General features: G+C 33.9%; 1 protein-coding gene across 3 annotated transcripts in view; it reads left to right on the top strand.

The window, feature by feature from the left end:
- Positions 1-13,778, top strand: part of Adgrl4 (adhesion G protein-coupled receptor L4) — a 77,560-nt gene that overhangs the window by 49,528 nt on the left and 14,254 nt on the right. For all 3 annotated transcript variants that reach the window (XM_090334545.1, XM_090334546.1, XM_090334547.1), the window contains 5 exons: positions 2,844-3,043; positions 4,616-4,789; positions 6,162-6,365; positions 9,210-9,430; positions 9,557-9,623. In XM_090334545.1, coding sequence (XP_090190671.1) covers positions 2,844-3,043; positions 4,616-4,789; positions 6,162-6,365; positions 9,210-9,430; positions 9,557-9,623 — 866 coding nt within the window. The remainder of the gene's footprint in view (positions 1-2,843; positions 3,044-4,615; positions 4,790-6,161; positions 6,366-9,209; positions 9,431-9,556; positions 9,624-13,778) is intronic.

A 13,778-nucleotide genomic window follows, 5' to 3' on the forward strand; every position in this document is an offset into this window, starting at 1 on the left:
AACCTTGAGCTGAAGAGCTCAGGACAGTGATCAGGCGGAGTTCAAGCCCTATGACCCACAAAAGAAAAAAAAAAGAAGTAAATAACAAATGGTTATAAAGCAAATGAAGATAACTAAGCCACATTTCAATTAAACCCTTAGCTCTTGATCTATTACCATATTTCAACCAAACAAATACACTTAGAATATTTAGGATAATATCTGAAAAAATTTAAACCAGTGAAATTTAATGACAAAGCTGAGGGAAAGATAAAATACCTATTAAGGTGACAGCTGATAAAATTGTCACAGAAGTAATACCTCAAATAGATACTGTTTGTTTGTATGGTAGCTTTGTTACATTAAATGCAAACTGACATTTCTCAGTGACAGTAATTTATGCCCTCAATAAATAAAAAAAAATGTTTTCCTCAAGTTTGGGACATAAAAGCAATGGCAAAAGTTACAAATTAATCACATCTTCTACATATTGTCTATAAGTTATTTTACTTACTGAAGAAATTCATTAATACCATATAGTCACATTTTTAAATGCAAATGATTTTCTAAGGAATACATTGTATTGTCTGTGGTAGAAATCTTGGTTATAGAATTTTACGCAAAGAAAAATCAGAACTTCTATGTTCCAAGTACTTTTCCAGAAGTTTGGATTATAACTTAGAATTGGATTATAATAATAAAAATATAGATAAACAGAAAAAAATAGATAAACCCAAATAAAATGGCAACTGAATCAAAATCTTTAACAAATGTATGCACTAGTACTGAAGTGGAATCTCTAGAATTCTAGCACAGCTATTTACAAAAAGGTTGGCATTAATATTGCAAAGAAAGAAACAAGGAATGGTGAACTCCTAGCTTTTGAGATAAGTTACCGATTTGGAAAGGAGACTTAAAACTACTGAGATTTATAACTCCTGATAAATTTTAGTGTTTAGAAGAAGTTCAAAATGTTAAGAATGAACAAATGTTGTAACAGTTTTTCTAAGTGAGATCAAAAGAGATTTTACAGCATTTTAAGGAAGCTCTTGCCCAGAGTAAATGATGAGAATCATTATTAATTTTAGAAAGGATCATAGTAATTGTGAGAATTTTTAAACCTAGCTTGTCTTGAGTCTTCCTTTGTAACTGGATCTTCTCCAATTATGATCTCTCAGATGGGGGCCAGGAGTGTGGCCTAGTAGTAGAGTGTTTGCCTAGCATGCACTAATCCTTGGGTTTGATTCCTCAATACCACATACACAGAAAAAGACAGAAGTGGTTTTGTGGCTCAAGTGGTAAAGCACTAGACTTGAGAAAGCCCAAGGAGAGTTGCCCAGGCTCTGAGTTCAAGCCTCAGAACTGGCAAAAATTTAAAAAAATTAAAATTAAAAAGATCTGAGAACTCACCACCCCTTAAACTTAATATTTGATGATTTTTAAAAAGTCCTTCATCAGACTTTGATCTATGCATATCAAATTTTAGAATATTTGTCATAACTTGGAAGTATAGTTTCACCCCTATAATCATGTTAGAATTATATGCATTTCTTTCTTTGACAAGTTTTCAAAGTAGTTGATTAGTGGCTCATGCCTATAATACTGACTACTGAGGAGGCTGAGATAGGAAAAATCCTGTTCAGACCCAGTCTGTCTATCTTACCTCCAATTAAATAACACAAAGCTGGAAGTGAAGACATCCTCAAATGGAGACTTCTGAGTTCATGTCTCAAAGGAAAACAGAAACTAGTAAATAAAAGTAAACACACAAAAAAGTTTCAGATCAGGAAAATACATTATGTGTGCATCAGATTAAACAAGGCCATTATATCATTAGTTAACTTTTCAAGATAAGATAGAGAACATGAATAGAAACAATGCCTGTCTCACATAATCATACAGAAAAAAATGCTACCTTTTACTTAGCAGCAGAAGTTTCAAGAATTATCATAATCTTTTTTAAAAGTGATATCAATAATTTCATTCATAACTGTAGCTTTATGTTCTAATATGCTATATCTGAAGAGTAGTTGCCTCTTTTTTTTTTTTTTTTGGCCAGTTGTGGGGCTTGGAATCTGATCTTGGGCACTGTTCCTGAGCTCTTCAGCTCAAGGCTACCACCCTACCCCTGGAGCCACAGCGCCACTTTCAGTTATCTAGTGGTTAATTAAGAGATAAGAGTCTCTTGGACTTCAGTGCTCAGGGTTGGCTTTGAACAGCGATTCTCAGATCTCAGCCTCCTTAGTAGCTAGGATTACAGGTATGAGCTATCTTGGCCTGTGAGTGGTTGCCTCTTGAGGCCACATATTCTCTTCTGAGGATTGTGTATATTACCATTATCATCATCATCATCATCATCATCATCATCATCATCATCATCATATGTTATCAGTATTAAATAGAATCAACAGAATGTGCACAAGTTTGAATTCTGTGATAGGTTGTAGCTCATTCAGTTCTCAACTACAATTTCATAGATGGGTAATTATTTTTCTTCAGTTCTCTCTCTAAGTCATATATTTGCACATGGATGTAATAAAATTTTTATCCCACAAGTACGTTTACCCTGATTTTTGTTAAGATTTAAGTGTAGACTTACCTAACTTTCTAACTTTAATTTACTGTAACAAACATGGAAGTATTTTTCTCAAAATAAATTGATGTAGGGAATGGAGCAGTTTTGATTAAGAAAGGTCAGAGAGTATAAAAGCCAACCTGGACTGATAATATACCATGGGCTTATACAATGTAGGCTCCATCTGAGTCTTCATTTGATGTCTGAAAGTAACATTTTTGTGTTAAGGGTTTAAGTTTGTTCTTTTGGTTTACAAGAATTTCATCTAATGTACTTATTTGATTGCTAGGCACTATTGCAGTTGCATTTTTCCATTACAAGAATATTGGCCCCTTGCTTTCTTCATCTGACCATTTCTTACTGGGACCTGGTGAAAATTTTGAGGAAGAAGATCAAGTCATCTCTTCAGTAGTTTCTGCCTCAATCACCTCAAAGCCATCCACACTGTATGAACTTGAAAGCATTACATTTACACTGAGTCACATAAAGGTAACTTGTTTTCCTGAAGTTGCCAGTTAACATGGTGATATACTCAGAGAAGTAAACTTCTGCTTATTTTGGTGCTCAAAATATGGATTTAAAATAAAACTTGAAGAACAAAATGGTTTTGAACCTTTTTGTTGTTTTCTTTCACAGTTCTGAGGATTGAACTGAAGCATTTATTCATGTGAGGAGTGGGTTGTAGGAAAACCCTGACCTTAACTAATGTTTCTATAAAGGACTCGTATGGTGGTCCATACCTATAGTCTCAGCATACTCAGGAAGCAGAGATTGGAAAAAGCTGGCAAAAATGCAATGTAAACAGAAACTGAACGCTTAAAAGAAAAAATACTTTGATACTGTAAGCATCCTGGGGATCGTGGCGCACATCTGTAATAACAGCACTTCAGAAACTGCGCAAGGGGATTGAAGAGAAAAAGAAATAGACAAGGAGAGAGTAAAGGAAGAAGGGAAGAAGAGATGGGCGCAAAAGAGAGGGAGAGGGAAAAGGAGAGGGAGAAAAAAATATTTGGTAAACATTACCTCAAACCTAAAAAATAGTAAACATAATCTTGACAAAAATAAGATCTAAAATTCTTCAGATTAAAATTTTAGCTTTTTCTTATTGCTCATATTTTACTGCATCTTTAGTGCATATGGAAATGATAAATATTCAGGAAATAATAAACATTTGGGTATTTATATGCACAATATGATATGCATTAAACATATAATAAATATCTGTTACATCTATATGTGTGTGTGTGTGTGTAGTTGTTGTCATTATCCATCCAGGTACTTGAATTTATGGCCTGGGCTCTGTCTTTGAGCATCTTTTGCTCAAGGCTAGCACTCTACCACTTTGAGCCACAGCTCCAATTCTGGTTTTCAGTGGGTTAATGGGATATAATAGTCTCATGGAATTTCTTCCCAGGTTGACTATGAACTCCAATCCTTAGATCTCAGTCTCCTAAGCAGCTAGGATTTTAGGCAGTATCCAGCTCATTTTCTGTTTTAAATGGCACAAGCAAAATCTTATTTAATATAATAAATATTATCACAACGCTGAACACAAGATTAATAAAATATAACTACTGGAATATAGATTTCAATTTCTATCCTAAAATACCTTAATATATTTGGGTACCCATGGCTCCTACCTGTAATCCTATCTATCCAAAAGGCTAAGATCAAGAAATTCAAAACCAGAGATTCTAGACTCAAAACCATCCCAGCTCAGGCAGAAAAGTCAGGATGATTCCATTTTCAATTAGCAAAATGTTTGGCAGTAAATATGGCTCTATATTACTGGATATATCACTATAGCATCAACCATAAGCAAATAAGCCAGGCTACAGTGCAAGGCCCTGAGTACAAGCGTATGGATGAAAAGAGAGAGAGAGAGAGAGAGAGAGAGAGAGAGAGAGAGAGAGAGAGAGAGAGAGAGAGAGAGAGAGAGAGAGGAGAGAAAGAGAGAAGAAAAAGAAAAACAGCCTTATTTTATTTATTCATATTAATTACATGACAAAAGCAAAAGGACACAGTTGTTTTCATCAGTAAAATGTTTTGTTTTGGTTTCAGATCAAAGATAAGTGTAGTACTCAATGTGTGTTTTGGAACTACTCACCTGATGCCACCAATGGGAGTTGGTCTTCTGAAGGTTGTGAGCTAACATATTCAAATGAAACCCACACTTCATGTCGTTGTAATCACCTGACACATTTTGCGATTTTGATGTCTTCTAGTTCTGAAATTGTAAGACTATTTTCCCCTTCACATTAACAAATCTTCCCACCTGTGTTCCTTTCTCTGCTCTTCATCCCCATCATTTTAAAGAATAGTTTTGTTTCATTTTTATGTGATGAATATTTAATATTTTTGTGAAACCTCAACATTATCTTTCTTTTACTTTTTATCTTTTTCTCCCTGTCTTCTAGGAAATATGTAGTATTGATTCTAGCTTTTCTAATCTAGAATTCTCCAATCATTTTCTAGTAGACTATATAATATATGACATATACATCCATTGACTACTAGTTTTAAATGCTGCTTTCAAAAGTCATTTATATATGATAATATATCATGGAGTTTAAGAAAATTTGCATATGTAGTGGAACTCTTTTTAGCTATGACAAAATACCACAAAATATTTGAAATCCAGGAAATGATTTATCATATTTGTAATTAATATCAACATAGAATCCATAAGATTTTCAAACATAAAAAAAATCTGCCAGGTGCAGTGGCTCACGCCTGTAATTCTAGCTACTCAGGAGTCTGAGATCTGAGAATCAAGGTTCAAAGCCAGCTCTGGCACAAAAGGACCTGAGACGCTTATCTCCGGTTAACCACTAGAAAATGCGAAGTTGGGCTTGGCTCAAGGGTAGGGCAGTAGCTTTGAGCTGAAGAGCTTAGGGTCTGTGCTCAGGCCAAGTTCAAGCCCCATGGCCCAGAAAAAAAAAAACTCCAAGATGATTATCTTCAAAATGTATATTTTAATATCCTACAGTGTGTAATTACTTTACAATTTCTTACTTTATAACTATCATAATTTTTATTGGGCTAGATTTTTTAACTTTCATGAATATTTAGAATTCATTGCTAAGTATATTATTTAAAATAATGTCAATCACAAGATCGGTTTTGGGGGGAAATTGAGATAGAAGCAAATAACTTTCCATTTGGTATAAAAAACAAAATATTAACCAGGATAGAATTAAACCAACATTTTCCATTTCAAAGTCTCTGAACTATACTATTTTGGTCTTCTGTATATTCAGCTTTTTCTTTTACCTTTGTTTAATGTGTTTTAGATGAATTGCCCCACAGAAATAAGACTTGGACTTACCACTGATAAATCTGTTTTAATTAACCATTTCCCATTACAATAATGAATTACCTTTCCAATATCGCAAAAGCGATGACAATAACATTGCTAGGCCACACAGTAATATATACTATGCTTAGGGAGAAAGTTCCTACTTTCAATACCATTAAAGTGTTACATGATTTATGTAATACTTCTTTGGATATTGAAGATTTTTTTAAAAAGTTCATTACACATTGTAGTTCCTTTGACAAGTTAACTGAGTTATTCTCTTATAGCTTTATTATTATTTTCTCTTAGGGTATTAAAGACTATAATATCCTCACAAGGATCACTCAACTCGGAATAATTATTTCACTGATTTGTCTTGCCATATGCATTTTTACCTTCTGGTTCTTCAGTGAAATTCAAAGCACCAGGACTACAATTCACAAAAATCTGTGCTGTAGCCTATTCCTTGCAGAACTTGTTTTTCTTGTTGGGATCAACATAAACACTAATAAGGTAAGAAGCCTCCCCTCACTTTTCTCATTTTCTCCATTTTTTGCTTCTCTAAATATGTATGTCATAGAAGCATGTGTTATAATTAAGGGCTTAATGGGCAAGCACACAATGTACTTTCTTCTTAGTTATTATAAGTTAATGTAATTTCCAAGTTTAAACTTAATACTACTAAAATATCAAAGCAGTTTATATATCAAGACAACTAATCAAAAATGTATTTCTTTATGATAAATTACTGGGAAAATAAGAGCTCCAAAACCAATCAAAGAAATACTTGCTTTGTTTTCAGATGGACATTAAACAAAGACTAAGGAGAAATACAACTCACCTAGGGGACTAAACCTGTATGTAGGGCTTACAGGAGGAAATAAGAGAATTCGTTTTACCTCTTCTCTCCACTTTCTTCAAATACTCATTTCTCATGATTATTGACCTAGGGCCTTATTAAATCATTACATATTGTGTTATGTAGAGTCCTCCCAAAATGAGGCACTAAAATGATGTGAAATCTGTAATTAATTTGCAAGTGGCAGTTGTGAGAGAAAATAGACTAGCACCCACAGATCAACATGTAGTTTTAGGGTAAGTGAAGAAAAGGAAGGAATAATGCACACTCACATCTCCATCTCTCTCCTGCATTCTTTCTCTCCTACTATTTTTGGAGGGGCGGGAAGTGCTTTTTTTTCACTTCTAGCTTTTTGGCGGTTAATCAAAAATAAGTGTCTCTTATACTTTCCTGTCTGGGCTTGTTTAGAACTAAAATCCTCAGAATTCATCTTCCTGAGTAAGTTTTCAGAATCACCAGCACCCAGCTTCTCACTCTCTTAAAAAAGATTTCAATGATCTAGATTCATACAAGAATATAAATGCTTTGACTATATTCACTCTCATTCTTTTATGCATTGTCCATCTCCACCCACACCCCCTCTGCTATCATTCCCCCATTGTGGCCTTTTCAGTCATACTTCCTTTTTTCATTTTTTAGTGTATAAATATTATTGAAATACATGGTATTGATTCACGAGCATAGTATAAAGAATCACTAAAAGCTATTAAACAATAGAGGGTAGGGAGTCTGCAGAAAGTGACAGCAACAGATAAGGTTCATCTGACCAAACTGTAATATATGTACATAAGTAAAGGCTTTACAGAGCAGTAGCATACTAAAAAAGGTTCATCAGAGCTGTCAACAAGTCCTCCTGGAAATCCTTGAACCAAAGACACCTGTCAGAGGAATTCCCTCATCTCTAGGGAAGAGGGAAGCTTTAGCAACCTACTGTACTCACTCAATGGCTATAGCAGCCTGTGAAAGATGGATCCATCAGCACTGGAGTTCGTAACAGTAGCCACTCTGGGTCAATAGCACTCCTTGCAGTCAAAGTCTGAAGAAGTGTGTTCTTATGACCACAAAACATCTAAGTGCCTCTTTAGTTTTATTCTTCCTAGAAATATTTCAAGAATGAAAACCTAAAAACCAGTTATCAAGGTTTTCTTCTGCCATAGAGCATCTATCTGAAAGAGTTGACATTAGACTATAAATTCCATATCCGTTTTAATGTTTTGTACTACTAATTGTGGCACTTCTCAATTTTATTTATTGTTTATTTTAATGGATAGAGGGGTTACAGTTATATTGGACAGAAAGAAGGTGCATTACTTCTCACACATAGATACCCTTTCTCATGTTTTTGTCCCAATTTCCCTCCCGCAACCCCACTTCCCAATTTTATACATAGTCCATAACCCTTAGAGCCTCTCTGCTTCTCAGATTCTTCCCACCATTATCTTTGCTCCTTAATTCTTCTTCGCAGTGCTTACTTGATTAGAGCTATCTAATCCTGCCACCTTCAATACTGTATATCACCTCTCATTTCCACATTGAAATGGACTTCAAATTGCATTTTTCCAGTGATCATTCTGCTTCTCAACCTTAGATGTTACTCTCCAATACATTTTAGAATAAAATTTTGCTATTCTTGAAATTTATTCTATTTTACTAAGTGTTGTACGGATGGTTGTTATGTTACCTCTCCAGTTACGGGTATAATTCATTCAAATAATAAGGGAGCTTGTCCCTACTTTTGCTCTTATTTGTACTTCTGTAAGCCTACGTCCAGTTCTAAGTATTCAATAACCCAGAAATCATGTTTAACTGAAAATCATCTCAACTGTACTTAATACTCTTCTAAAAATCATTTTTTTGCCAGTCTGTGCCTTGAGCTCAGTGCCTGGGCACTGTCCTTGGGCTTTCTCAAGGCTAGAGCTCTACCACTTGCGCCACAGCACCATTTCTGGCTTTTTTCTGTGTATGTGGTACCAAGGAATTGAACCTAGGTCTTTGTGCATGCTAGGCAAGCACTTTATCATTAGGCTAAAATCCCAGCCCTCTTATAAAAATCTTATTTGAAAAACTCCTTTAAAAAATTGAAGCAATCATATGCTGAATATGTTAAGAGAAGAAATTATTTGTTTTGCAGATTCAGTGTTGTCACTCAAATTTTCATATGAGTAAAGGAGAGGGGATATATTTTTTGAATTAATATTAAGTTAATACATGTTCCTCCAAGATACCATGGTTTATATGTGAAAAAAATCTTAAGCAACATAGATCATGCATAAGATAGCACATCTCTGCTTAAGGACAGTAACTTAATCTTATCACAGGATGAATTGAAAATTAAAATGTTCTTTAAAGGCAGAAGTATAGAGCATTTTTTAATTGCTATTACAGCAAGAATATGTTAATGTGATGAATCATGGTGTGAAACAGTACCACCTAATGGGAAACACAAAAGCGATGTCATGATATTTTCATTGCGCATGGTTTCTCTGTTTGGTTCCTAGCTCTTCTGTTCAATCATCGCGGGTCTGCTCCATTACTTCTTCCTAGCTGCCTTTGCGTGGATGTGCATTGAGGGCATACACCTTTACCTCATTGTTGTGGGAGTCATTTACAACAAAGGATTTTTGCACAAGAACTTTTATATCTTTGGCTATCTCAGCCCAGCTGTGGTAGTGGGATTTTCAGCAGCTTTGGGATACAGATATTATGGCACCACCAAAGTGTAAGTGAAGATAATTCTTGAGCATGTGAAGCACAATTCTGAATATTCTGTGCATGTCTTTGAGAATGTTGCTTTGTTTAAGTGTATACAAAGTACTTATGGGTTTATATATTATTTACTTTTCAGATGTTGGCTTAGCACAGAAAACAACTTTATTTGGAGTTTTATAGGACCAGCGTGTCTAATCATTCTTGTACGTATATATGAAATTATTATTAACATTCCAAAGAGTTATGGTTAAAAAGTGTTTAATTCAGGCATTATAATGTAAAAAAAGCACTTGGAGCATTTTGCAGTATATCATTTATTAATATTTTACATATATTGTATTATGCTTGAGAAAAACAAACAAGCTTATAGATTCAAAACAATTATCATTTATTTGTCCCTTTTGGATAAAGATAGATTTTTGCAGAACATGAAAAAAATTCACTTATCAGGGGTGTCTCTTCATCCTGAAATACTGCGAGTATGCCAACAAACTGATAATCTGGCATTTCAAATGTTTAGGTTATTTAATCTTTTATCGATGATCGGTCATCTTTGGAGATTAGACTGTCATCTTTTCAGTTTTATCATCTTTATATACCCTATCATCATAAAGTGATTTTAAGCTGAATTACAACGTCAGAGAAAAGAACCTACTATTTCTCATGAGCAGACGAATCGTATATTGATAGTGCTGTTACAGCAAGGAAGAGGGCCTTTTAATTCTTACTGAAAGTGGTTTCAATCCTGCAAATTTGGCAGGTATTATATGTTTCATTCTAAATCAAGATATTTTTATATGCTTCAAGAGCATTCCTAAGTGGAGAAGGTTTTCAACTACCATTTAGAATATAATAGTCTGTCAATGAATCTGGGAACTCTGACAAGATTCTACAATGGAATGAATTGCCACCAGAGGAATTGGGACAATATTTTGGGCAACTTTGTTCCATATGTTTTGACCAAAAGCTAGTCATCTTTTACATTTTATTTTCTGCTGTCTCCTTTTCCCATGAGTGTTTTATGGTTTCAGGGGAGCAACCCAGTAGAGAAAAAATTTGCATTGAAAAGTAGAGAATTATCATAATTTCATTATTTTATAATGACATGGTAAAATCAATTATGTTCAGGAATTATATGTTTTAATCATCCCAGAAGTTTGTTTCTAATTCTCTCAGTTGATTGAGTACATAAAGTGCAACCACCAGGCAGTTTTCAGCTAAAATAGTTGAAATTGATTGAGTGCCGGTATTCTAAGGCTACATAACACAAGTATCTTCACTGGTGGCTCTGACCTGAGTATTTCATGTGAAGACATATTTTATCTTCCTTTAATTCTTCGTCTCTACTGAGAAAACCATGTCTGATACTGTTTTGTACAAGTAGAAATATTATGGAATGATAACTTTCATTGTATATATGAAAAAGAAAAGGCTAAAATGTATGCAAGGGACAGAAAAAAATGGAAACATTTCTCTAAAATAAGAAAGGAAAAGTTTATTTAAAATTACTTTTAAAGTTACTTCTGCAAAGGAAAAGATATCTTATAGTAAAGTATACAGCCATTAGATGGACTTATCTATAAACCAGTCCTGCAAACTTTCACACAGTTCTCATCTGGATTTAATGAATCTATTTATCTTTGGTAGACTTTGTGTATGATATTCCCAGGTTAGCCTGAAGGTCAGTCTGCATAAGAAATGGGTGAAGCACTTCCGTTTCCCCTAATATTATATTCTGCTTTTATGTATTATGTTTCCCAAAAGAAGATAAACTCTCAATTTCTCAATGAAAGTGAATGGTTAACAAGCTGTTCCTGTTCTCTATTAATATTGACATGTTAACAATTATAGAATTGTAATACATGATGTCAAGTGGTACTTTTACTTTTGTCCCCAAACCGGTTCAGATTAAAGTGAAAAGACAAATAGATTCTTTACCAAAATTTTGACCTTGAAATTTCTAACAGATATTAACAAGAAGCATTATGATCAGATATACCCCGCTAAGGGAAATTTCTAAAAGGAATGGCCTAGATTTAGGAGTGCTTCGCCTATAAGAAACATAGCATTTTCAATAATTTTTTATTTTCCCTACCAGTGAGAAAAACAGGTAGTGCTCCCACACCTGCTGAAGTCAATATGAGAAGTAAAACAAAAGTTTTATAGAAAGTAAAATCAAAAGCAATAAGAGGAAATTTATCATCCTAATCCCAGATTATATAGTGGGTCTACATAACTGTCATATCTTCCTGGTATATAAGAAGAGCAAAATATTGCAAGCACAGTATTTCATGCTTAACATATATCTTTCTTATTTGAGGCCACATAGGCCTTGCATCATTTTTGCTTGCAGTTTCCAACAGGCTCTGTGTTTGATGGAGTACCAAGAGCAGTAACGTAAATAGTCATTTACAGTGTCAACAATATGTAAATACTTCAAATATTCTAGGAACACAGGAAGGTTAGGAAAGGGTATTCAAGCATGGTATCAGCCCAGCACCTGAGATTGAGGCAGGAGGAGTATCAGTTTGAAGTTTGCATGTTATTAACATTTTAATACTTAGAATAAGCATTGCATATGTATATGTTTTCTATGTGTTAATGAAAGAGAGATAAACAGAGAGAAAGAGAAGGGGGGAAGAGAGAGAGAAAGAGGTATTTTGTATTTTGGAATCATTTTGAAGCAAAAACAATAAGCCATGTGCCTGTGACTCATGCCTATATTTTTAACTACTCCAAGAGTCTGAGATCTGAAAATTGGGGTTCAAAGCCAGCCTGGGCAGGAAAGTACATGAGACTCTTATCTCCCATAAACTATGCAGAACAATTTGGAGTGGGAGTGTGGGTGTGCTCAAGTAGTAGAGCACAAAGGAAACCTTGAGCAAAAGAAGCTCAGGAACAGTACCCAAGCCCAGAGTTCAAGCTACAAGACCAGAAAATAAAAGGATGCATACAGTGACTGTGGTTTTCCCAATAGCTACCATTACCATACTTGAGCACTCATTCGTGGGCTTTCATTTAGTGCCTGCTATCTTGGTTCCAGTGCAGATAAACAGAGTACAAATACCTAAGTGCAGATTCTTAAGATTAATAAATAAAGCTGTGGATTATCTAGATAAATCAGTGCTCACATTGTTTCGCTACATCACAGCATTTATGCTTGTTAGAAAACTATATTTCTTGGATATTTTCTTCTGCCTTTTCAATTAAAACCTTATCTCTTACGAATGTTCTGCTACCTTTAGTGCTACCATTTATCATTGCACAATGTTATGAAAAATTTTTCCAAATTTGTAACTAAAGTTTCTATCGTGTTTGAATGTATTTTGATTATCTTTTTAAAAATATTTTAACAATGAAAAAATGAAATGCCCAGTGATTTGACTGACCACCTTATGACTTTTTAATTTTTACTTTTTATTTAAAAAATGAACACAAATTGTATAACCAGCATTTTCACAGGTAAAAATAATATGCAATAGAATGCATATTAGATTAAATATAGATACTCTGGCTTTCAGTTTATTAGTGTCTATGTAGCAGCACTTAATTATGTCAAGATGGATTTAATATAAGTATCAATTATGATATAGCATTTGTTGTTTCTATACACTTTGACAGAAAAAAATCCTAAAATACAGCAAAGGCAAAAAACCTTTATAAAATGATATTTGTTTTCTAGAATAAAGATTCAATATAAATGAATCTTCAAATTAAATATATAATTAGTAGGTAGTATTTATGACCTTACATGAGTGCCAAGATTTCTCTCATGGCTTTCCATGAATAAACCTAGAAAGACTTATACATACTCCTACTCCATGGAACAATTTATAATCACTTCCATTCTTACATTGAATTACTGTATTTTTTCCATAGAAAAAAGAACTAGCAAATGGTATCTGCTAGATTTCTAAGAACAGAACTCTGGGGCATGCCTAGTTTGGAAGTATAATGTAAAAATGCCTTTGAGACAATGTGTAAATGAATAAGAATGAATTGATTCAACACAGGTGGCTTTTTCTGCCCTGAGGTATGTTGTTTCAAACAAATATTCAAGCTTTTAATCTATTCTGATAAGTGTTAACTACTTAGATATTTGAATAGCAACATTTTCTGCATTGATCATATGAAAGTATTTCCTCAGGTATTGACTCATTAATATGAAGAGTCTCTTGAAATCTGAAATATGAACCAGTGACCTCATTGATCCTATCTATGTACCACTGTATTTAAATTTTAAGATTGTGACTACACATGAAAAGACCTAGCCATGCTTTTGAAAAAGGGAATTGTAGAAGAAAGAGATATCTAATCTTTGTAAAGCAAGCTGCAGACTGATGATAATTTCCATAATA

Source organism: Megascapheus bottae, chromosome 6, assembly GCF_031878675.1.
Source record: "Megascapheus bottae isolate mThoBot1 chromosome 6, mThoBot2.hap1, whole genome shotgun sequence".
Classification (NCBI taxonomy): Eukaryota; Metazoa; Chordata; class Mammalia; order Rodentia; family Geomyidae; genus Megascapheus; species Megascapheus bottae.